Source organism: Eucyclogobius newberryi, unplaced genomic scaffold, assembly GCF_026437365.1.
Source record: "Eucyclogobius newberryi isolate DKJ021-1_F unplaced genomic scaffold, fEucNew1.0.hap1 SCAF_7, whole genome shotgun sequence".
NCBI lineage: Eukaryota > Metazoa > Chordata > Actinopteri > Gobiiformes > Gobiidae > Eucyclogobius > Eucyclogobius newberryi.
Window position 1 is genome coordinate 19,284,377 of NW_027316389.1, and position 25,421 is coordinate 19,309,797.

At 40.6% G+C, this 25,421-nt stretch overlaps 2 protein-coding genes across 2 annotated transcripts; both read right to left on the reverse strand.

Moving 5' to 3' along the window:
* Window positions 1-1,131: 1,131 nt before the first annotated feature.
* On the reverse strand, window positions 1,132-2,706 carry szl (sizzled). Its single transcript, XM_072435403.1, has 4 exons — window positions 2,185-2,706; window positions 1,930-2,096; window positions 1,750-1,842; window positions 1,132-1,442 (listed from the first exon to the last, which is right to left on the reverse strand). The coding sequence occupies exons 1-4, from the start codon at window positions 2,592-2,594 to the stop codon at window positions 1,132-1,134; spliced, it is 981 nt and encodes a 326-aa protein (XP_072291504.1). The 5' UTR covers window positions 2,595-2,706.
* Window positions 2,707-4,608: 1,902 nt separating this feature from the next.
* Window positions 4,609-25,421, reverse strand: mov10l1 (Mov10 like RNA helicase 1). Its single transcript, XM_072434413.1, has 27 exons — window positions 25,231-25,421; window positions 25,016-25,154; window positions 23,822-24,009; window positions 22,971-23,130; window positions 22,298-22,410; window positions 20,628-20,815; window positions 20,049-20,189; window positions 18,628-18,918; window positions 18,140-18,340; window positions 17,310-17,424; window positions 15,822-15,999; window positions 15,603-15,673; window positions 14,482-14,573; window positions 14,354-14,409; window positions 14,191-14,282; window positions 14,053-14,125; window positions 12,846-13,027; window positions 11,537-11,683; window positions 10,719-10,840; window positions 10,488-10,587; window positions 9,966-10,112; window positions 9,360-9,533; window positions 8,864-9,013; window positions 7,608-7,715; window positions 7,311-7,451; window positions 6,920-7,018; window positions 4,609-4,839 (listed from the first exon to the last, which is right to left on the reverse strand). The coding sequence occupies exons 2-27, from the start codon at window positions 25,119-25,121 to the stop codon at window positions 4,609-4,611; spliced, it is 3,666 nt and encodes a 1,221-aa protein (XP_072290514.1). The 5' UTR covers window positions 25,122-25,154; window positions 25,231-25,421.

Genomic DNA, 25,421 nt, shown 5'->3' on the forward strand with positions numbered 1-25,421 from the left:
TGTTGGCATAACAATAGTCATCTTAGTTAAATTAATCTAAATAGAAACGGCCATTAGAAAGTGATCATTTGAACTGTATACTTGTCACTTTAGTACAAATCAGGACAAATGTGGTGTGTAAATATAGCAGCATTGTTACATTAAAAATGTAATTGAAAAATGCTGCATTTTGTTTTTACTTGATTTACATTACATTTTCGAGACTAGTTTAATCATTATAAAAATCTCAAGGTAAAAATTTGCTTCAATTGATTTAAAATATAAAAGTTTGACCGGAGTATGTTGTATTTTATATTACAAAATTATTTAGAAAGGCAAAACACTGTACTCACTGTGCATCAGAATATGATGTGTGCTTACATCTTTTACTTCTACAGTAAAAGTACAGGAAAAGTTTATGTACATGTATCAAAAGTCGAATTTAAAGTGCATTTATTTGGCCAGAGCGGCCGCAGCAGCAGCAGAATGAATATTCAGAGCGCTCCTGAAAGAGTCTCCAGACTCGCCGTGAAAACACTCTTTCAAATGCAAAGTGGGTGATTCGTCTTCTCATTAGCTCCACTTATACAAAGAGTGGCCATTGTAAATACACTCATTTGTAAGACTTTGATGAGGTTCGCTCTGTAGGCCACTTTTCTTCATTAGGGCCATGTTTGTTAATGTTTTTGACCCATTCAAGGCCAGAGAAATACTAAATATTTATTTAAAACATTTATATTAGCAAAAAATCTAATCCTAGTTCTGGCTGTGACTAAAAGCATATTGAAATATGTAATTACGATTCATAAAATTGGTTGTGATCATTTCAATAGTACTACTACTTAAGTCCAGTGGTATACATGTATATGAATTAAAATGGTCATTTGTGAGAGTAGGGGGGACTAAACACTACACACCTATATGCAAAAAATACTACTGCAAAACAAAAGTATATTTTGAAGATTATTTATTGTACTCAAACACACAATAATATAAATATCCAATATTTAATAAAATATTTACAATTTACATATTTTTCCTTTATTTACATGTTAGAGTGCGTTTCTTTCCCCGCGTGTTGAGAGCAGGAACACGGCAAAGGGATTTCACATCAGAGTCCAGCTCTTTGCCCCAGCGCCGAGGCAACGTCCATCAACACCGGTGATGCTTCCACTTGCGAGTTGCTACGGCGATATTGAGGTCTCTTTTGTGCCAGGGGAAGACGCTGTTGAGGCCGAGCGTGCCGTCGGGCTGCACCGCTCCGGTCAGGACGTACAGCTGCGAGCGCCCGGGACGCACCAGGCCCTGAGCGCATTTCAGGTTGATGAGCAGCCACTGTTGGAGCAGGTGCCGCGTGTCATAAGGGAGCAGGGGCCCCTGGTGGACGAACTCCACGCGGCCCTCGATCCCGAACTCCGGCTCTCCGGTCGGGACGCGGCGGCGGTGGATTTTGGCGGTGACGACTGTGGAAAGGGAGGAAAGCGCCATTAGAGTGGATTCATCTTTGCACAGAAAATAACGGTAAGATTTAACAATTATTCACATATTCCTTTGGCAGAAGTATTAATACAGTAGCACTTACATTTTATTAGTATGAAGTTAAAACATTTTCATACGTTTTTTATTCAATGCCCTCCTTGACACAGCCAACTATGGAGTACTGACATGTGACATCTCATTTTCAAAGTTTTTTTTAATTGAATACAAGTATGGGTATTCAATAGTAGCTGCTGTAGAAGTTGTAGTAGTCGTTTAAACTCAAGTACTCACCAAAATCATTGTGACAGAAAGAGTCCAAGACCGCTTTCAGCGCCGGAGCGTGTTCAACCGACGGGCAGTTTTGGCAGGCAGGTTTGGGCAAGACTGAAACGTGAAATGAACTGGTTAAAAAACGACAGAAACCAAAAAACAAGAAGCAGCGGCGGTTAAGCGGAAGCACGATTGCGTTACCTTTGCCGTAGTTGCCGAATTTGGCGTGCGGAGACAGGCACACGTCGTCCTCGTCGGGAAAGCGGTCGCAGTCGAGCGCCTCGGGCCACGAGTGCCCCTGACAGGAAAGCACCGGGGCGCAGCTGCCCCTCACCGCCAGGCACAGGCTTCGGCACGGCTGGATGAAACTGGATAAAAACAAAACGTTAGGGTCACCACGTTCTAAAACTGCAAAGAACAGTTAAAAATCGTTCCGCAACTCGCAAATGCACTCACTTGTCCAGGCAGACCGGGGCGATGAGCGAGCAGAGGAAGGCCTGCGCTTGCGGGTGGCACCCGGTTTGCAGGAGGGGCCGCCAGTCTTCGGAGCGCGGCACGACCTCGCTCTCCAGGTTGCTGTGGCCCAGGAAGTTGGGCAAGCGCATCTCCGAGTACCCGACGTCCTTGCAAACCTTCATCTGGTTCGGAATGGCGACGCAACGGGTGGACTGACCCATGTCGAAGGCCGCGACGGGGCAAAGCAGGGCCAAAAGAACGAGCGGGAAATCCATAGTTGTAACAGTAGAGTAAGTAGTAGTAGAGAAGTTACTGTGGCTAGTGCAGAGCTCGACTGAATAAAGTGAACGTCGACGCGGCCTTTTTATGCAGGCAGCAAAGCCGACCCAATCAGTCAGCATGTCTGTCATCAAGTACCTATCAAAGACGCAGCAGAGACGATGGATGGGGAGACAAAAGCTTATTTGGTAATGACTGGAGACACGGGGAGGGGGGAGCGGGGCGTTAGGCAGATGAGGCGTGTGTGTGTGATTTGGGACGGGGCAGTGGAGAGGGGTGTGTGTGGGGGGGGGGGGACGAGGGGGGCCCGGGATGCATGAGGTGAAGCTGGGTTACAAAAGAGTGGTCTGCCAGTCCTCTATCTGAGTCAGAACCAGATTTGGCTTCAGATGTTTGAGTTGTAGTCAGACTCGTAATACTCTTCAAATTCATTCATTTTTCTCTACAGCTTGTTCTTGTTCGGGGTCGCGAGTGACTGTGGCCTATCCCAGTGGCTTCAACTTATGTATCTATATCTTAAATATGAGGGAAACGTTTGTTAAAACATGTTTAATTGCAAATAAACCTGAACAAACACATCAGTGCAAAGAAATATCGACGCAACTGACTTTAGCGCCAAATTGTATTTATTTGGATTAAGGCAAATACTGTGTTTTACCGGTTTCCATCTCAAATTAAATGCTGTGAAACTTTATTTAGGAAAACTATGCAAGTTAACTGAAGAGGACTGAAAAATAAAATGTGTAGCAATTTCTATCGAGTCGCTAAAGTAAAATAATAGTCCAAAGCGAATAAACTAAGATTATCATTTAGTAATGACCCAAATTGGAGAATGGCAGGATCTACTGTAGGTATTAGATCATATACATTTAAGGAATATTTAGGTTGAGACTTGGGGGCAGCTTAAAACTAAATATTTTGAGGAGAAAGCGGTAACATTACAAATTAGTAATAATTAGTCGGTACGAGGTTTAAGATGGGCGTGTTTGGGATATATTTACAATTTATTTAGGTAAAAAGTCAGACAACAAACAAGCACTCATGAATATTTAGGTAAAGGGCCAGACAATACACAAGCTTGGTACATGTTTTGTCCATGTGATCGCTTTAAATGGAAAGGGAGGGGCAAGAGACGAGTCAGTTTTACTTAATACGAGGTTAGAAATACAGGTCTACGGTTAACAATATCCATTTAACCAGTATTTAAGTACAAATCTAAGAATAAATAAATGTAGTATATGTAGAGGGGAGGTGGGGCACTATTACTACAATGTAATAGTATCTACTGCTGTTGCTAACATATTTTATCATCTACTTTATTTTCTTAATTTTGAAAAGTATATTTAAAATAAAAGTCCATATAACTGCACCTAATCTATAAACAAATAAAGATATTTTCTCCAAACATTTAGGAGGAAAAAGGAAGGGCTTAAGATGAGTAAAGTGAAGTCAGGGTTATTTAGTGTCCATAAAGTATCTTTGTAGGATAATTTTGTCAAAAAGTAATTTTTTTTGGTAGTTGTAGAAATGTGGATATTAAGAGAGCTGCTTAGATCAAAGACACAGGGGTTTGCTAATGAGAGTCAGAGATGTCAGGAACCAGGACGACACTTGTGATCCTGTGATGGAGACTGTCTGTCTACACGACCCACTTAACTACATGAAAACGTTTAGGTTTAGTCATCAATCATTTTCAGTTTAAGACTATGGTTTATTTATTGTTTGGTTATGTTTATGCTCTGGATAAAAATATATATTTGGGGCCCACTTTGTTGCGTTAATCATCATTTTTGTTACTCAATATTCTGTCCAGTAGTATATTACCTCATTTTCGATTCTTTCCCGGTTTTGTTGTGGAGTTCAGAATATAAACTTGTATATTGTCAATTTGTCAGTATATAATGGAGTCAGTATCAACAACTATAGTAGAAAAAGCTTCAGTTGTAGTCATCTGGACTCAACTACAACTGAAGCTTTTTCTACTATGGAACACGACTGGACGAATGAGGGATTACACCGACAGTATCAACAACTCTCAACACAGAGATGCACTTAACTAAACACGATTACTGTTTTTTGTTGGTACTTGGAAGTTGATGTCCACTGATACCGTGATCTACAATCTTCTGGGATGAGCTTCAAAGCTCAGGAGCGGTGCAGCAGACTTAACTTCCAGTTTGTCTCAAGGACCGAGTCTCTGATGTTACAAAAGAGCCATGTTAGAGCCCCATCTCTTTTGTCTGTCTCCATGTCGAGATGTGTATCTGGAACACCTGGGGGTCTTTTCAGAACTTTCTCCCATGGACCAGAAGCCCAGCCTGGATTGGAGTCTGGGGTCTGTCCCCCTGTACCAGCCCCGTCTGCAGCCTGCTCCAGCTAAAACAAACTTTCACAACCCGGTCTGATGCCTCTCATTCAAGTAGACGAGCGCAGACCATCAGAGGGGACTAACTGGGCAATTAGACTCACAAACCAATTTGGGAGAACAATGAGCCCTTACATTTAACACGGGCCCCTGCCAGGAGCCCAGCAGGGGGCTGTTGTTCAGGCTAATGATCGAGCAGTAGACACCAAGTCTGTCCTGAGTGTGGCCTGTGACTGCAGCAGGTTAGACACCTGACTGACTGACTGACAGACTTAGGATGGAAAAATGATTTAAAATATAATCAGAAATCATTTCAATTCCTCAACAGAAATTCAAGAAATACGACAGAAAACTTGATCCAGAAGTCAACCAGATAAAACTAATAATTGCTAATTTCTTCCTAACATTCGATAAAGTGTGCTAATTAAAAACAGAATCTAGACATTTATAGATGGATATTATTTGCTCCATTGTTTATTAAAAAAAAGTAAGTTTGCAGACCAAGGCAGCAAATAGAAAAAAGTAATAGACGCTCCTCAACCTCTAAAAGATGTACATAGTAGAGTTTGTGATATTTAAAGTCATCAATGGCAATGGAATATAGCAGTTTTCAAAAGCTAAATGCATTTAAATGATATTCCAACCTTTAAAAAACCCACTCCATATTCTACATTAATCTTCCTTAAATATGTTGGCAATTATTTCAAATCTGGGATATCGTTGGTGCAATTGAACGTCACTGAATAAACAAGTAAATACATTTAAAGCGATAAACAAAACTCCAGCTTCCAGAGGCCGAATCAAACCAATCGAGACACTTCAAAGCTGAGAGCGAGAGACCTGGAGGGGCCTGGCTGTCTGTAGCATCCTGCACAGAAGACAGGAGCCTGGGCCCATTTGCTCTGCTGCCTGCCGACCGCACCCCCTCACCCTCACCCTCCCTCCCTCTTCCTGGGGGGCTCCACTGGGACTGACAGGCCCTGTGCAGACCGACAGTAGCACTCAATTGTCACATCCAGTCTCCGCCGGGGCCGAGGCAGACGCAGCCACACCGAGGTGCGCAGACAAACTTTTAATTCAACACAAGCGCAAGCAAATGCACCAGAACTACATTACAACAAAAAAAAAGGGGGCTAAACAGAGTCTTTGAGGAATAACCCCGCACTAAACGAGGCTCAAAACAGCTCTAGCCAAGAAGAGCGGTCAAAATTCACACAAGGAATGGCCTATATTTAAAAAATGACAGAAATGATAGATAGCTGGTTGAAAAATGGCCTACCAGACTAATAAGAGTAACCCAAGCCCCAAAATTACATCTCAAATCTGAAACTAAAGTGGGATTTCTTTCTGTATTAGATTAGTAAATCAAATAGTTTTATTGTTAAGACTAAGAGTAGCAAAAAAAAGTTGTTAAGAGTAGATCTGCAACAAACCATTATTTTGCTAATCAATTCATTTGATTTGTTTGTTGGTTAGAAGCCAAAAATGCCAATGAATGTTAGATCTTTATTCAATTTTATACAGATAAAGCTGAGGTGAAGCCCCTCAAAGACCCCCTGGTGGAAAACGTTTACAGTCAACAAGAGTTTTGCCTTCAAAAAGAGCATTTACAACTTTGCCATGTCATTCTCATAAAATTACAGGTCAGCTCTCAGGTCACAGCATGATTTGGAGCTTTTACATAGACCAGATAACGGAAATTAAATGACTAAAATAGCGGACGACTAATACAATAATTGATTTGTTGCAAGCAATTGATTAACTCATTTCAGCCCTAAACAAGAGCTCACACGCCAACAAGAACCAAACACACGCCTTGTGCAACACTCTCGGATTTATTTTGAAAAGCAGGTTGTTATTTTTTACAAACAATATTTAAATGTAAACACATTTCCTTCCAGACATATACAGTTCACACAAACCCAGATAAGAAACTGTTGAGGTTGTTGTTTTCTTCTTCACGAACTTGAAGCATCTTTAACTCTGTCAGAACGCAAGAAGAATTTTTTCACTGCATGTATAAAGTGTAAAAGATAAATCTATCAGTCTATAAAACACACAACAGAGCAAAGTAAAGTGATGGCATTTCACGACGTACACGGGAGTATCTTTGAGGCTCGGAGGAGGGTTGCAGCCCAGATATGCTCCATTGATGAAGCTGTACTCCAGAAGAGCCCGGAAGCAAGGATCCTGAATGAAACCAAAACGTACGTAAAAAAACGCTTTACGATTGATCTGATCAGTACTCAAGATACACACTAAACTATTCTTATTAAGTGGAAATTGCTTTAACTGTAATTGGAGAACTTAAGACTAGAAACAAGATGTGTTAATGACAAAAAAAGTAGTTTCTTTCACTTAAAAATACATCTAATTACACTCAAATCAAGTTAAAAGTCTTTCTTGTTAAACTTCTTTTAGCTATTCCGGTGTTCCTAATTTAAGACCATCCTCTTTGACAGATAAAGGGCGCATTATTTACCCGAATCAGGATGTGGGGATTTCCGACGATTAAAAGAAGAGCCTTGGTCCGGGTGATGGCCACGTTGAAGCGCTTAGGATTGCTCAAGAACCCGAGAGAGCTTTGCAAGTCGTCACTGGGCACGGACTCATTAGAGCGGACCTACGTTCATAAAACGGCACCTTCAAGTATTCATCTAGTAGCGGAGAAGACCACCTCGTAAACGGCGTCAACGAGACCAGCGTGTCCTTATGGCAACAAACGTGGCTGGGAAATACATTTGGATTGAATAGTATTTTTTTTTGTTCTAGTACTCACAGTGGACAGGATGATGACCAGATACTCTTGTCCCTGGAACTCCTCCACGGAGCCGACTTTGATGTCGGACAGGCCGACCTTACTGAGCAGCACGCGGATCTTCTCACACTGAAAACAGAAAGAAAAGACACAGAAAAAAAATACAGTTAGGCTAAAAACTATTTTGTTAGTACTTTATTTGCACTTTTCTCTATCCGTTTTGTGATTTTAATGCATTTTTTCCCCTTTGAATTGCGCTCTACAAATAAACTTGCACTGCACATGATTAACTTCTTAACACTAGTTCAATTAAACAGTTTGGAGTGGTGATGCTAATTATTCACTGCAATGAGTTTTTACAGACTCTTCACAACTTTCAGAGGCCAGAGCGAAGTTTACCATCACAGCAAAGCTAACAACCTTTAGCATGCTAACAGCACACCTTTGGCTTAATGGAGACTAATGCGCTGTATAATTAGAGACAGATACAGTGGCTTTTAGAGAAAGAGCGACACAAAGCGGAACACAATTGTGAAGTGGAAAGAACAGACAGACCACACAGTCTTGTCAGCTTGGAAAACATGGTCAAACAATCAAATATCTGTATATTGTATATAGTCATTTATGGTCCATCATCTCCACCACTCAGTTTATTAATCAGACGCACCAGCCACAGCAGAGCCAGAGGAGCAGCGAGAGGGGACTGCATTATCCCCTAGAGTCAAACATGGTGGAACCTCATGCTGAGTGGCTGCTTTTTTTTCAGGAACAGGGAAGATGCACGGATGAAGATGGATGGAGCCAAATACAGGACAATCTGGGAAGAAAACCTGTTGCGGAGTTTCACCTTTGGCAGGACAACGACCCTAAACATAAAGCCAGAGCTACAATGGAACAGTTTAAAACAAAAACAATCATGTGTTAGAACGGCGCAGTCACAATCCAGACCTGAATATGAAAAGTGCGGTTCACAAACGCTCTCCATCAAATCTGACCGAGCACTTTGGCAAAGAAGAATGGGCAAAAGTGTCAGTTTGTGAATGTGTAAAGCTGGTAAAGACAGACCAAAAAGACTTTCAGCTGTAACTGCAGAGAAAGCCAGAAAGTATTGACTTGGGCCAGCTTTAATACTTCACAACTGTGTGCCGCTTTGTGTTTGCTGTTGTGCCGTGACAAAATGTAGAAAAGTTCCAGGGGTACGACTACTTTTTTCTCAAACCACTCACAGATATATCCATTATAACACAGAAAAGGCTGATCCATGCTTGTGTTCCCACCTGTTTCCTGTAGGGGGCAATGATGCCGATGTCAGAGGCGCTCACGGGGTTGTAGAGCTTCTTTGTGAGCTGGCAGCAGTAAAGCATGACCTGCACCGCCTCCGCAGGGTTAAACCAGGACGGGTTGTTCCCTTCTCTCATCTCTGTGCCCTAAGAACAAGAGAGATGTAAAAATGATCTCTACTCTCTGTTATTCACGCTTTAATTTAAGGAGTCATTTTATACTTTTCATTTACACTTCTGTCCTTTCTGCCATTTTAGCCCTGGTTCAGATTTTTGGATCAGATTACCCGTAAAGTAAAGTAAAGAGTGTTTTTCAATGAATCAGAGTACGAGACCAAGTTGTTTGAGGAAGAGGAAATACTCAAAATGTACACTCGAATAATACTGTTACTTCAAGAAAATGTCACAAATGTAGATAGACTATCCAAAAAACGCTTCAAGGCAAATTTAATGCAATAATTCAAATAAAGGTCACCAGTGCTGGTTTTCTCACCCTGACTCCATGAAAGAGCAGAGGAAATCCTTTTTTGGGCAGAGTTTTCCACTGACAGAGGGACTGGACCACAGAGCGCGGCGCCTTCACACGCAGCTCTCCGTCGTAGAAGAGTCTGGAAGGCAGCGTCAGCAGAGCCTCGTGGGAGCGGTAGTTATAGACCAGTTTAGTCACCTGAGGAGGACAAGCTGCAGATTAGATTCATCAAGACTGCTGATAATTAAGAGCATCATTCTAGTTCTAGTTTGTCACACTTTAGAGTCAGAATTTTTACACTCAAAACCGAATAATTTAACACTTTCCGCTTACACTTGCACAAACCAGATGGATGTGTGTGGCTCTGATTCATGTGTTGAACTCAATACAATCTGGAAAACATGCTGCACGATCCTAAAAGTGTAAAGTGTTTGGTGTGTGGGCTTTCAGATCTGAGATTCTCACTTAAATCAGAACGTTCGAGGGAGTTTGTGCTTTGTCCGGATGCACACTTTTGATCAGAATTCCACTCAAGTTTGGTAAATGAGATTCAGAGCACTTTTGAAATGATCATCTTGAAGTGCAGAGAAGTAGAAGTATGTTTCTGTTGCATAAACGCACTGCACTTACCAGCCTGGGGTTGTAGCCCCAGTCGTGTCTGGAGTAGAGAGGGTTGACCATGAGCCTCTCCAGCAGAGAAACCCCAAGACCAAACGCAGCAGCAACTTTGGACTTCACAATCGGACCCAACTGACGAGGGTCTCCAGCCAGCACGATCTGAGGAACAAGAAGGGTTAAACAACAGTTACACTCAGGCTTACTCCTGAGATCAAGAGGAGGATCATGGCCCAAACATAGATGATCTCCACCTACAAACTCTATAAATATCAATAATCTACTATGAAACTTCAAATGTTTTCGTTGTAGATTTGTCAGCTCTAAAACGGTTTCCTTGATCAAGAAATATATTTATCATTTATATTTAAAGCATTATTTTTCTCGCAGATGTGTGAATTTAATGCCAATGCGAAGGTGCTTTGTTTATATGAAACTACAATACTACACAAAAGTATTTCTTCACACAGAAGACCCAATTCATACTGTTCTTTCATCCATGTTTGACCTTTAACCCAAAGCAGTCTGAGCGCTCACCTGTCCATCTGTCTCAGAAACGAGGCTTATTGGGATCAGGGCTTCTGGCTCCAAGGCTTGACCGGCTTCATCCAGAAACACGTGGGTAAAATGTCCCACTCTAAAAGTCATAATTCACATGTGCTGTGCTTTATGACATAAGCAGGACATTTTTAAACAGTAAATAAGGAACTGTTGAACTTTCACGACCAGTTGCTGAGTTCCGTTTCCCTCGTTTTAGCCGAGACTTACTGCACTCCAAGGTTGTGGAACATTCCGGCGCTGGAGCAGGTGCTGACCACGATCCTGCGAAAGGAGGCGTGTCTGACATCTTCTCCGGCTCTGGAGTAGCTCCTCAGCACGTCCGGGATGGACTGTCACAAACTGTGGATTAGCGTTCGTACCGAATAGCAACAAAACACTACATTAACTGCTCATTTATGGAAAAATCTAATACATTATATTCTTTTAAACCATTATCTATAAACTGCCAACAGGAAAACGGGTAAATGTATTGCTTTTACGATGAACGTTTAAATATCCATTGTAGATAATAGAGTGGCTTTGCTCATTGCAACGTAGAAGAGCAAATATCATTCCAAACTCTATTTATTACACAATTTGTTATTGGTTGGAGCAATAATTGTGAATTTAAACCTAAGTGTATATGAATTGAATGATTTTTGTGTAACAGGATCAAACCAGCAGGAAATTATCTTAAAATGTCTGTCTCTTCAACTATTGGACATGTATGGCCACTCACTGACTTTTATACATCCCTGAGGCTTATCAGACTTGAATATCCATGCTCTGTTGTTTTTATGTTCATTTCTATGACAATTTAGTCAAGTATTCTTCACATTTTCATTGTGCGACACTGAGCACATCACCACATCATCTATTATTTATAAGCTCCGAGGACAGGGCTGCCCGACCATCTGCCGCTCACATCTGTGCAGGCATAAAGCGCGCACGACGAGTTCTTGTGATCCTAAAACACGAGGGGCTACAGCAGCGGGCTAGTTTTTAACTTTTTTGTTTTCCCAGTTTTTCCAGGTGTGCTGCGATACCTCATCTTGCCTGCAGGAGGCGTTGACGCGAGCCAAACTGGCAGAATCGAGGAAGCCGCTGTGGTGGAGTCTGATGCATACGAGGTCGGCTGCACTGTTGGAGGGAGTGCAGACCAGCACGCGGCTACTGGGCAGGAAATGGTACACCTATGAACAGAGACCTCCGATGGTTTAAAGGTGCGGTGCGGAGCTTTTCTGGCGGAATGTCAGCAACAAAGCTTGATTAGGATTGTGACAAATATCCCTACGTACACTAAATCTAATTTGTAATGTGTTAATTATCTTCAAACCCCAAAAACACTGAAATATTTTAAATTCAAGCCACGCACCTGTTTATAACTCAAGAGGAAGTGTTCACGTTGTAGATTTGGATTAAGACCTAATTTCAGATGAAGGGCCAGTCCATAAACAACTCTTTGGGAGATTCTCACTGTATTTGAAAGAAATGTCTAAATGTGATTCACAAATGTTGAACCCTTATTTATTTGAAATTGGCTCCACAAACTTGCCACTTTCCCTATGGTTTTAAGTAACTCAAGAAGAACAAGACTGTCGTGGGTTCGACAATCACATCTGCTTTGAGTAATGCCACCACTTTCTAAAGCTTCATGATAAAATAATTTCTCTTGCTATTGTTTATTTATACTAGTGCGGTTAACGGTCACTAAACGCTTAACCGAGTGAAGACATTTCGCCCGGTTAACTGATACATTTGATACCGAAACTTCTTTTTCATGTACCGGTGTATACGAGACAGCTGAAACTCCAATAATATTGTTTACCTGTGACACTGCTGTATTTACAGTCTAATATTGCTCATACACGGTTTATTTAACTTGGATTTCCCGTTGGTGGAGAAAACGGACAGGATTACTCATCTTTTTGATGGAAAACTATAGATCTTTAACCTGTTCAAGCTAAGATAAGCAGCTAACGTTAGCGACTTTACGAGGACACTCTTGAATAAAGTTCTTTAATCATAATCCCTACAACAGTGTGCCAAAACAACGCGCATAGGAGTCTTCATACATCTCGTAATGTTCAGTGGTCCAATTATGACTTCAGTAAACAACAAAAAGCACGGTGTTGAAAGTAAAAAATGAAAACGTGCACATCTAATTTATACGGACAGCTTTTTGTTTCATGTGGAAAGGCCCAGAGTAATTAGAGATGTTAATCATAAACGGTACAACAAATCTTCAATCTGAAAGTGAAATAACACGTCCGCCCATAACATTCTGACTTGTCCACCAGCTCAACTTCATTTAAGAAAGTGACTACTCTAAAAGCCTGCAGGTATTTCCCCCACCTGCAGTATGGACTCTATGAGCGTGATGGTTTTGCCCGTGCCCGGGGGCCCGAACAGGATGTAGGGAGTGGGGCGACACTCTCCGGACAGAATCCTCTTGACCGCCTCCCTCTGCGTGGCGTTCAAGTCCGGGTTAAAGAAACGGCCTTCGCGCGGCTTACGTCTGGAGGGCAGGGAACCGTCTGCGAGGGGGAAAAACAGCTTTGGATTTGCAGTTGTGGGAAGGGCCACTCTACGTTAGGGGTGTCACGATTTCAAACGTTAGCGTCACGATTATTGGGAGAATAAACACTGTGATTTAACGATGGTTTGCAATTATTAACATCACGATCAAAACGACAATAAAGTCCTACATTTTTTCTCCAGTGTGCGACCCGCTTTATGAAATCAAACTTCTGATAAATTTGACATACCATGTTTCAACGTCAATGAATGGTCTATTTTTGATAATTTTTCATATATAAAAAGGCGCACTGGACTATAAGGCGCATTAAGAGAAACAAAACGTGTACCACACAAAATCGCTTCGAGGTCAGTGAGCACAACCAGAATTAATCCATATACCGTATAAGGTCGTTTTTTTAAAAAGAAAATTAAAAGGCTTTTAAGTGTACCTTATAGTGTGGAAAATACAGTAAACAGCAAGATGAAAAAGCACTTAACATTTAGTTTTGACCTAAATTGTAGCACTTTTTAGAGGAAATGCTGAGCAGAAACTTCATTTTGCTTCTAAAATCATCAAATTTATTTTAATTAAACTAAAAAAGACCTAATCTAGTTTTTAAAAATGTACTTTTCTATACATTTTATTAAAAAAAAAATAGAATTGTAATTTGTTAGCCTTTACAATCATATTGTGACCTAAATAATCACAAATGTCGATGAACCTAAATGCGTTATAACGAGAAAGAAAGAAACTCAATACAAATTATTATATACAATGTTTACTACCATTGAGAAGTTAGTTTAAATGTCTTTGAAAATGTCTTAATAGGTTTCTCTTTTTGGTTCCAAATCCTGATGTATAAGTTTAATTAATTCTGTGCCAATCCCTTCTTCATGAGCACAATGATTAAGAATGTGACAGTAAACATAATATTGGAGTGAACAGTTCAAGAAACAACGGCGTGTTAAATCAAATTGCACTTTTTTTTTTAAACTAGAGAAAACTTCAAACACTAGGGGGCACCACATACAATCTAAATACCTTTTGTCTGCGTTCCCTTTGTCTTCATGTCAACAGAAATACTTGAAATCTTTCCGTTTTCCATGACTTGAGTCTGAAATCACAAATTAAAAGTCAAAATGTAACTCCTTTAATACTCACATTTGTCCATACAAACACCTCGTTTTCCTCGTCTTTCTCCATGTCCGAATCGTCCATCCATTTCCCTGTCCACTGCGGCGCCTGGACGATCACTCTGCTCGGAAAGAGGACTGCGAAAATAAACAGCAACGCATTTGTACGCGAGCGAGTGCGAACCCGTGAACGTGTTCGACAAACGCACTTTCCGCAAACGGTTTGACCTGCTCCAGCGCGTGGTGACACCGCCTGGTCGTCAACCTGAAACCAGATGGATCACGTAAAAGAGAAACACGGTTACTCAAAGAGTTACGGACGCTTTCCTTCGCTCACCTGTTGTAGGAGAACGCCACGTCTAAAGGCTCCCCGAGATAGCTGCGCTGGAAGTCGTAGTTCACCCTTAAACTCACATCCTCGCTGTTGATCTGAAAGAAAATAGTAAATTAGCAACATTGCAATGGGTCAAATGTTTGATTCAGTAGATCAGGCTGTGGATCGGATTAAAGACTGACAGAGGACGTTCTGAAGAAGCTAAAAACTGGTCAATTGGCAACATTTACTTGTAGCGCAACTAGACCAAACATGTTACATCTCATTTTTCTTTTATTGGCGTTCTAAAGTTCTAAATTTGAAGAAACAACAAAAAAATATACTATTAAAATTCATACAATACTAAATACCGTATTTTCCAGACTAAAAGTCACACCTTTTTACATAGTTTTGGCCGGTGTGCGACTTATACTTATATTTATACTTATACTCCGGAGCGACTTATATTTGTTATTTTCACACTGGCAACTGCATTTCATACACCAGTGCAACTTATATGTTTTTTTCTTCTCTATTATGCATTTTTTGGCTGGTGCGACTTATACTCCGGAAAATACGGTAGTTTTGCGACTTATGTGATATTGTTTGTTATTTTCACATGACATCCACAAGAGGGCGCTCTAGGCTCTAAGCGACGCAGAAGAAGAACCTGCACTTCCTCTACCTCTGGAGTTTGTGGAGTTGTTTAGAAGTGACACAGAGGAAGAAGAATTCAGTGGATTTAGTGATTTGGGGTGAAACTGATGCTTTGGTAAACTTGTTAGCATGTTCTTTATGCTATAGTTATCTGAATAACTGAATGTTACGTTAACATACCAGACACTTACCACAGTTCTGTCTGTGCGTCATGTAGCTGAAGGTGTTAGCGTTAGCATACGTACACCTATTCACCATGTTCTCTCATCTGTTATTATTTTAAACTGCATTTCATCAATCATCAAAGAGCGATTTATAATCTGTAAAATACGGTATGTTGAATGACTACTTTTGGACTTAAAGTGTTATTCTTTGGACCCCAGGAAGCATAGTTTTTCAAGGGGTTATAAAGTATCCCTGCTTGTACTTGCATATTATATTTGGTTACCCCCTTTTATTTATTTTTTACCTGCACTCAAATTTCATACCTCTGCGACATAACTAATGATCTCCATCACCGTGCCGTCACTTAACGGCTTCTTCAGGACAATTTTGTCACCTGAGAAAACAGTAAAACACATATAATCAAAAACACATCATTGATTTGCACTGCGTTTTATCCGTTCGTCTTAGTGAATGTTCCCCTGTTGTTTTCCACCATTTATTGAGGCCCTTTAAGCTTCAAAAAGTGTGGATTTCCCCGTCACCTGTGTTGAGGTTGGGTCGCCCCTCCGCCAGTCCCAGCACCTCCAAATGCAGGTAGGTGGCACCCTTCTTCAGCAGCGCCCCGTTTATGGTGAACTCCTGGATTTCCTGTTCGGCGTGAAGCTCCTCCAGCCACAGGAGCGAGGAGAAGCGAGCGTGCATGTTGGCCGCAGACAGCTCCTGGCAAATTAAGACACAAAACATAAAATAAAATACAAAACATAATTAAAAAAGCACAAAAAAACTCAAAAACAAAAAAACATTTAAACAAAAATAAGATAAATAACAAAACAATAAAAAAACACATTTAAATAAATAAAAATGAAATACAAAATTAATAAAAATATTACATTAAATTAAAAAATACAAAAAAATTGAATTGAATTAAATTAAATTGACTTAAATAAATAGGCTGGCACTACTTTAAGGCTGTTGATGCCTCGTCCTGGAAGTATCTCATTTAAGACTCGGGTGGGGTGCGTGCGTGCGTGTACATGCAGAGCGAAAAGCAAAGTGTCTCTGTGTGTTGGCATTCGCTTTCTGATTAGATTTAAATTCAGATGCAATTTGAGGATTTGCCAACTCCATAAAAACACACAGGAGCCGAGTCTGGTCGGGAAAGCCCGGCGTTTAAGGATTAAGGACCGGTCTAAACCAGAATTCAGACGTTTATGGTGAGTTCAGTTTGGCTTTTCTGAATGAAATTCTCTTTCCCCCCCACCAACATTTTCAAAAATAATTTATAAAAACGCACAACAAAGAGCATAGAACACGACGTGAGAGCGTTGCACAAAACAAAAAGAACACACACGCAGTAAAGGACCGAAAAATAAACTAAACTGAGACACTGAACGCCAAATAGTGGTTCCATTTGGTCTGTTCAATTTGTCTTGCTAAAATGAGTCCGAATGTGTCCACGATGATGCTGGTCCAGCCCATGACTATAAGTGTTTTTGTTTTTTTTGTGATGGCCTTTTTCCTGCCGTCAAAAGTGTGCTCCAAAAACACCCATCGATTGTGTCCTTGGGATGTCGAGATTATTTAGTTAATCGATAATAGTGATGGTTCAACTCACAATATCATCGTAAGAACCAAAAAGTAATAGTGACAATTTTAGCAGCAAAATGAAGTGTTTTGTAGTTCAATATTCTGCTCCAGGTTTTTGTCACGTTATAGGAATAGAAACATGTCAGACCACGGGAATGAAAGAAAATTTAACATTTCATTGTTGTTTAGCCACAGTCTTAATAATTGTAAAAAATTGTTAAATCGTGATGTTTTTTTCTCACAATAATCACAACACTGAACGTTGATATTGTGACATCTCTACTGCATTCATGGCAGGGGACGACAACAACAACGCCCTGGTTAAGCCCTCGTACAGTCGTTTACACTCCTTGTTTTTTCGCTGGACTTTCATTGTGGCAATCCTTTTAAGAGACTTCAAAAATTCTGGTCCGGTAAATATTTAAATGTTTGTGTGCTCTCACCTCTCCCAGACAGGACTGTGAGACGAGCACGTCACTCTGCGTCTCCACACAGTCCTTTAGAGCCTGCGGCACCGGGAAGTTTGGGAGGAAGTTCGGCAGACGCCTTTTTGTGAGTCTACAAAAAACATGATATTCTTCAATGTACATTAATACCGTAATAAACAAAGCGTAAAAGCAAGATTGTTGTCATTAAAGTGCCCATGACTCACTCATTGAACTAAAACGCAGCCAAAATAAATGTATTTTGAATTTTGCTAAAAGTTTAAACATTTTCATCACAGAATAGTATTTTTCAAAGTTTATAATTTCACTTCCTGTTTGTAATTGATGACATCACACAGGGAAATTACCCAGCAAACACTAGGCAAAAACTCATTTAATGTCACAATTTTTTTATTTGACAAATAAAAATATATGAGAGCGATTTTATTTTGTTGAAATAATGTTTAAAGAGTCAAAAAAGTTATTTATTTTGTGTAATTTATTCATAAACTTGGACTGGAATGAGTTGTACCTGTGACGTCACTTCCTCCATTTTTCTACAAAATTTTCAACTTTCCTCCACAAATACCTTCTCGATTGGTGTAAAACTGTTATTTACATATTTACAACGGGTACAAATACACCAAATAAAGTTAAAATAAAAAAAATCTTAAAAACTCGAAGTACGCCCTTTAATCCATAAAGATGAACGTGACAAGTTTTTCTCTAACAAAAATGTAAACGTTTAGTAATTAATGCTCAGAAATAGTACATTAAAAGTAGAGAAATCCCTCCTTTAACCCGTCTGAAATCATGCCGTGCTTAAATACAAGTCTGCCGCTCGTTACTTGGGAGGTTCTTTGGGCGCGGAGACGGTGATCACTTTGCCGTAGACGGGGGCGGTTGAGGCGGCCCGTTCCACCGGGACGTAGGGGACGGCCGGCGTCAGCAGGGCCTCTTCTTCGCTGCCCACCGTGACGTCCAGGCGCCTCCCGATGGTGAAGGAGGAGAAGTGCAGCAGCAACAGCTCAGCGCAGCAACCCAAGATCCTGAAAAAGCACAATTTACAAAAGGAAATGTATAGTTTTATTTTATTTTACTCGTTTTAAAAATATTACACATACGGCATATTCATATTTGTTAAGATTTTGTGACCTTGTTTATCTGCTACACACATTTTATAAGCAAAATAAACCTAAAGGATTCATAATTTAGCGCATTAATTGTGTTTTAAATGTTTGGTTCTTTGATACACTGACGCAAAGACACTTTTATTAAGGAAATCAACCCCAAAACCACATAAATCTTCATGTACCACCTTTAAAAACACACGTACTTGGAGTCACAGGCCACAGCGATGGAAATCCTCTGTCCGGGTGGGATTTCTACCTCTCTTTCCGCTCGTCTCAACCTGATCACACCTCCCTTTGAATCCTCTCCATTTCCTCCTTTTCCTGCTTCTTTCGTGGCACTACTTTCTTCAGGAGGAGCTGGGTCTGGCTCTTGTGAAGGAGCTTTTTGTTGCCCTAAACTCGACCCGTTGATCTTGAACAGGGAGAACTGTTTTTCAGAGTCCCAGTTTGCAAACTCGCAGCACTTCAGAGTCTGGGTCTCTAAACCTTTGTTTCTGTGAAAAAACATCAAAGAGCGTTGTTTAGATACACGCCCAACTTTTGTGTGGGAATAACTACAACAGGAGCTTGTTTTGTACTATGTGGTCATGAAGGCACCATTTGGTTTCATTTAGAAGAGATAAAGTATTTTTAACAGTGAAAGGAGGAAACAGGTATTTAAAATCAAGCTAACTCACAATCCCTTTGGCACGTCGCTAGTATTCACCCGAATGTTTTTTTGAACACGTCTATAAAGAATTTTCAGAGCAAAGAAGCGTAAAACATAAAACCATAAAACATGATCATATCAGGTAATACAATTAAATGCAGATCATCCACAGCCGTCTGCTTTTTTTTTCATAAAGTGATTCGTTTACAAATCTTTCTAAAGGGGGTAAACTACATTTAATAATTTACAAAAAATACATTTGTGAACCCCAGATTTAAAGGAAACATTCTGCAGTCTTTTCATTGTTATTGGTCTTTAAACAAGCTTGTGAGAACTTTTGCTTTGGAATCTCATGTTTTAAGAACTAAAAACAATACATAAACCACACATGATTTTATGCCAGCCAATTAGGTGCTAGTGCTCCATCTACTGGCAGCACGGGGAATTACAAAGGGGAGAAAGGTGACTAGAGGCAGAAATTCCCAGAACGAGTCATGTGAGAATTAAGAACAGCACAAAGACTTTGGATCTCTCCCCATGACGTCATAAATCTGGGAAATTACAGTTTGAGTGTTTGAGCGTGATTGAAGCTAAATACAACAGCAGGTATGTTTTTGATCAGAGAACAATGTTACAACATGGCTAAAAGCTAAATATGAGTCTTAAGAATGTATGTTATGTTATGCATCGCCAGATCTTGAGCTCAGCTTTATCAATTTTTCATTATGTCACATTTTTGGCAAAATTTGGTCCTGGTTCATTTTAAATCAACATTTATTTATGTATTTATTTATTTTTTCAACATTCTATTGTTTTCCCATCGTGTCCAGGTGTTGTGCTCAGTAAACCAGAGGAAATGTTTGAATCAGTCCCGCTACTTAAATCAGAGAGCGCTGGCTAACAGTCTAAATATTTGAAGAGATAGTTTGACCTAAATTGTAGTTCCTTTTATTAATGGTTTGTCTGAAAACTCACTGAATCCAGATCACCAGCGTTCTTCTCTCTCCCATCATCAAATCCCCAAAGTTTCCGTAGTTGGACACATCTAGTCCTCCTTTGTTTCCCAGAAGAGCCACGGGGTCGACTTCTGAGAACGACGCCACGGAATTCTTCTCACTGCAAGAAGGTGAAAGGTTTAACTAGAATCATTCAAATATATATACTATACTACATAATTATGTCAATTATGACCAACATGAAACCCCAATGTTTTACAAATATAGCCAAATGTTAAAGTAAAACTGTAGAAAAACGTAAAAAGTATTTCATAAAATAATAAAATGAAATGAAAATAAACAAAAAATGAAAAAATTATTTAATATTATTGCAAAAATCTGAATAGAAAAGTATGGACATTATATGAAAAAACTAAATAAACAAACACAAAGCTAGATCAATACAATAGACACAGTTTGACCAAATGTTATGAACACAAAATGATGTGAAGATGGAACATTATCACATCATCGTAAATGTATAATTGTAGATCATTTTAGTATATTATCTTCATTGTGATCCTTTTCCCTGTGCAGCTCTGCTTTACGGCGATACTACCTTTGTCCACAGGGGGCGATGCACAGGGCCCTCCAGTTGTAGAAGGACTGCGTGCTCTCCACCATCACCAGGTTGACACGGTCTCCTGGTGCAGGCCGATAGTCCGCCGGGAGGAGGAGAGAGTCCAGGCAGAAGAAAACTGCGTCCTCCACCACTCCACTGTTCCCATACACACTCGTCACCTGCACCTGCACAAAAAGACGACAAAATTCAATTATCGTCATTATTTAGGCAATTTTAAAAGCAAAACAAAGTGGTTTCTGCTCAGCCTTTCATCCAAACAGTCAACCTGAACGTAAAGCGCTTTTTTATCTTGCCGTTTATGTCAAACTGATCATTCAGGAAGTTTGATTTCATAAAGGGTGTCACATATTAAGGTGACGTGTTAAAAAACAAGAAAAGACAACGCAGGATCTTATTGTTGTTTTGGCTGTGATGTTAAAACAGAAACAAATTGCAATTTTACAATTATTCGCCGTGTTTATTCTGAAACAAATGAAAACAGTATTAGTCTTACTGCCGCTATCCACCGCTGGATCATAGCAACTTAAGTCTTTGTATTTGTTTTAATACATTTTACATCTAGTGGCGTTGATGGTGCAAATAAAGAGGACTTTAATAATTGCCTCTGGGTGTGTCTACATCTGTGTATTTAAGACTTTTGTGAAAACAGAGGTGAGTGGTTTGTAAACTGCTAAATTTGAATCAAAGTATAAAATACACTGCACTTGGCCGTTGACTTTTTTTTTTTATAAATATAGACGATTGAGTGGCAGCACCAAGTCATTCGGGGGTCTTATTTACAAAGCTTACGCACGCCGACTTTCCACGACAAGTTAGTTATCTAAAAAAAAAAAAAGACAACTCGAGCTCCTGAATTGAGAAAAAGCGAAGAGTAGAGCTGGGTTTCGATTCAAATTTCAAGAATCGATTCGATTCCGATTTTTACGTTTCAAAATTGATTTTTTCCAATTTCTCAGATCCTATCCGATTCGCTCCGATTTCGATCTGATTCAATCCGATTTGATCCGGGGGTTAATGTTATTAAAAATGAAAAATGTATTTGAACCGTTTCCTTCACTTCATGACTGTGTAGAGAAGCAACATATTAAAACTAGTATTATATCAATATTAAACAGCAAATCTTACAAGTATTGGTAGTTACTGATGGAAGACTGATGAAAAGGTTAAGGGTCAATCTACCTTCAAGAAAGATAATCCAGGAGTCCTGAATTATCTTTCTTGAAGGTAGATTGAAGTTCACTGAGGGAAATGTAGAAAATAAAAATAAAAAATAAAAATCGATCTTTGGACGTACGAATCGATAATCGGTCATTAATATGCGAATCGATAAAAATCGGAAAATCGATTATTTCAACCCAGCTCTAGTGAAGAGACATAAGATTGCAAGTTTGTGGAGGTTTTTGTGAAGATTTGTGTCGTCTGCGCACACATTTAATAAGAAAACCATGTCAAGTTTTGTAAATGAGGCCCCAGATCTGTAGAGAGTAAGAATTCATGTTTTTCCAAGGCATTTGTGAGCATGAAATACAACTAAATGCATAATAAAGAAGCCGATACGCAACATACTGCACCACCGAGTACATGTGACACTTGGCAAGTCACGGCTGGAAACAAAACGGCCTAAATTGCTGTAATTGGCTCGTTACCTTGTCCAGGCGGCTGTAGCGCAGAGGAGCCACGGACTGAGCGCGTGTGGTCCACTGGCTCGGGTTGATGACATACTTGGCTCGGACCCAGTCACCCTTCATCGGCTCGTAACCTCCGGGCGAGAAGAGCAAACACACGGGCGACAGGTGAGCCGCATAAAAGTCGTGAAAAAGAAGTGACGAGCGTACAGCGAAATAAGTGCCCAATAAATCATCGAGAGAGTTTGTTTTCCGACGAGGTTAACGGATGATTGGGGTCCAATTATGAGGGGGAAAGGTTGTGTTGATATGGCAGGAATTCAAAAGCTCAGATGAAGGCTGAGCATTGTGATTGCGTTTGCGTTCAGGGGCAGCTCATGAGAGAAAACTGGAACACGAACTGCTGGACTGATGAGGAATCGCATGCGGAACACGTTTACAGTCCAAGTGATGTGAAAAAACCCCAATCCGAAGAATAATTTAAACCAGTTTGTTCGCGGTGGTGGGACGGCACAGTTGGGTTTAATGAACAACGTACAAACCGATGCATTATTTTCTCATTAACTGGTGCGTTAAAGTGCGACAAAACGACCACGATCTCGCCCTCAAGACTCCGCACACGTCACACTTACTCACCGCACGGGCCGGGTTTGGTGTCGTAAAGTATTAGTGCGTTACGGTCGGCCACAGTTACCTTCCGAGAGGCTGTGGCGTGAGAAGGCGGTGTTCTGGTTTATGTAGCCTTCGTCTCCGACGTACGATGTGACGGTGCCGATGAGCGGCCTGGGCTGCATCGTGTCAGACTCCAGAGAGCTCTTCCCTCCTTCCTCCCAGGCATCGGCGCTCTTCTCCACCTCAACAAAACAGATTCCATCGACTATTTTTTATATATTTCAGAGGTATTATGTGTTATCGTTTAAAAATCACAACAGAGCATTCAGTTTGTCTAATCGAGTTCTAGTCAGAGGGATCAATAGACAAGAACAGGGCGCAAAAGTAACATCAAAACCATTCCTCACATCATATCTAGGGTTTATCAAGACCAGGTCCAGCTCCTGCAGAAGTTAAACCGTGACTAACCAAGATGGCACTCTTTTATAGATTAAATTAAACTCATGGAATGACTAACTTTACTGGAACATCTCTCAATTTAGACTAGTCAAGGTCTATACCAGGACTAAACAAGGAGTCGGGACTTGGCACTAAACCAACTCTGGACAAGACCAGCAGTAAACCAGGACTAGAAGAGGCTCAAACAAAGTCGATCAAAACCGGTGTGAAGTGTGCATTTGTAGCCGAAGAAAGTATTTATTCTTGACCTCGCTTGTCACATTGACATTGGGACTAAACTGGGATTGACCCTGAAACTAAACCAGGCCTGGAAGGGAACCAAATCAAGTCTACACCCGGATTAAACTGGGACACAAGCGTGATCGCAGCTGCAAACAGGGCAAAGATGAGACATAACAGGTCCAACTCGGTCCCTAACCAGACAGCGGTCTCGCCTAACTTCTGGACCAGGTGCAGTGAAATCATCTGGAATACCCTTAATGCTTTCCAGCCGCCTTGAGAACCGCCTCGGACCGCGATGCAGTTGACCAGGTCCCCCTCCTTCAGCGACATTCCTCCCAGGACGTCTGCGCTCGTGAAGTAAATGGCGCCGTCGATCATGCCGTAGTCCAGACACAGCTGCGTCACCACGCTGCCTCTCAGGTGGCGAATGTCCTCCAGAACTGCACAGGAACATTACATACATAGTGTTTGACATACATTTATTATATGACTTTTAGTTTGAAGAACATGGACTAGTACATACAATTATAAATCCTATCATTGGGGACAGTCATAGTTTTGTCTGTGGCCAGCACCTCTGCAGTTTGCTCAGGGCCTACAGTTGGAAAATAGATTTGAAGCAAAAACTGGCACAGAAACATTCATTATTGTGCACTGTCCCCTTCCAAATGAATAAAATGCATTCATTAAAACTAAATAGAGGAAAGTAGCAGATGTTTTGGCTAATTTTACAGCACAATTCCCCAATGAACGACGGTTTCACGGCTGTCTCTGCTCTTTTCTAAACCCAAACACAAAGTGATAACCCACATTGTCTAGGATGAATGTGGTGAGTGAGTGGTGATTGTTGAAGGGGCCGATGGCACAGAAAGGACCCTCCAGTAGTCTGCCCCAGGGCAGCAGTGGCTGCAGTAGTAGATTACCTGCACCTAGTGTGGACTGAATAAATATTCTGATGGGCAGATAATGACTTTGGCCAGAGAATGCATGTTGTGATTTCAAACTACTTAACAGTTTGATGAATAAAGTTTTGTGTAAAAGATTGATCTAAATGTTAATGTTAAACTATCAGTAATAATTTTCATGCATACTTTATACTAAAAGTTGGCAGCAATCTTATGGTTTGTAGTCCCTAAATCCAAAACAAATCCCTTTAATCTTTGTTCCAGCTGCTTATTTCCTTGAGAACAGACTGTTAATTATCTCGATTTTCTTTTGCATCGATTTTTCTTTTCCTTCTTTTTTTTTACTTCTATCACTTTAGTATAGTGTTTATTTTCATTTGTAGCATTATTTTGCACAGGAACTGAACACTTTATTACACTTTTGAAGTATTTATATGTGTGATCAGCTCTCTCAAAACTGCTGAACAAATTGACCTTCGAGTCCAAATAAAGCAAAGTGAACCTGACGTTCTTCCATGACATTAGCATAATAATGATTCACCTGCATCCCCAGAGAAAGGGCCTCCTGCTCCTCCAGTCTCCTCCTCCACAGACCTCCAGATCGGAGACACGAGTTTATTAAACATGCACCGCACCGCAGTCAACATCTCTGCGCGGTTCTCTCTCTGTCTGCGGCAAAACTACAACAACAACAACATGGTACATTAGCTACATTAGCTTCATGCTACAGTGCAAAGTTAGCAGAATGGTGCTAACTGTTAAGTACCTCAGCTCCAGCGCGATGCCACAAACTGCGCTTAATTCACTGCAATGAGCAAAACTAACAAAAGTGTCATGATAAAATAGAAAAACAGGAGTTTGTGTGCAATAGTGGATGTTTCTAGGGAGTCAAGTGCTCAGAGAAGAGCCAAACCGGAGGGCACGTGCCACGGAGCACCTGGGGTCAC

What these genes read in the sequence shown, in the direction of transcription:
- szl (XM_072435403.1), bottom strand. Translation starts at nt 2,594, where the DNA reads ATGACAGACATGCTGACTGATTGGGTCGGCTTTGCTGCCTGCATAAAA. An exon ending in ATTCGGCAACTACGGCAAAG is followed by an intron (nt 1,843 to 1,929) that starts GTAACGCAATCG and finishes TTCACGTTTCAG; the next exon opens with TCTTGCCCAAACCTGCCTGC. An exon ending in TTTCTGTCACAATGATTTTG is followed by an intron (nt 1,443 to 1,749) that starts GTGAGTACTTGA and finishes CCCTTTCCACAG; the next exon opens with TCGTCACCGCCAAAATCCAC.
- mov10l1 (XM_072434413.1), bottom strand. Translation starts at nt 25,121, where the DNA reads ATGTTGACTGCGGTGCGGTGCATGTTTAATAAACTCGTGTCTCCGATC. An exon ending in GCGGCTGGAAAGCATTAAGG is followed by an intron (nt 23,131 to 23,821) that starts GTATTCCAGATG and finishes TGTTTTGTTGAG; the next exon opens with GTGGAGAAGAGCGCCGATGC. An exon ending in TTCCACAACCTTGGAGTGCA is followed by an intron (nt 10,588 to 10,718) that starts GTAAGTCTCGGC and finishes TATGACTTTTAG; the next exon opens with AGTGGGACATTTTACCCACG.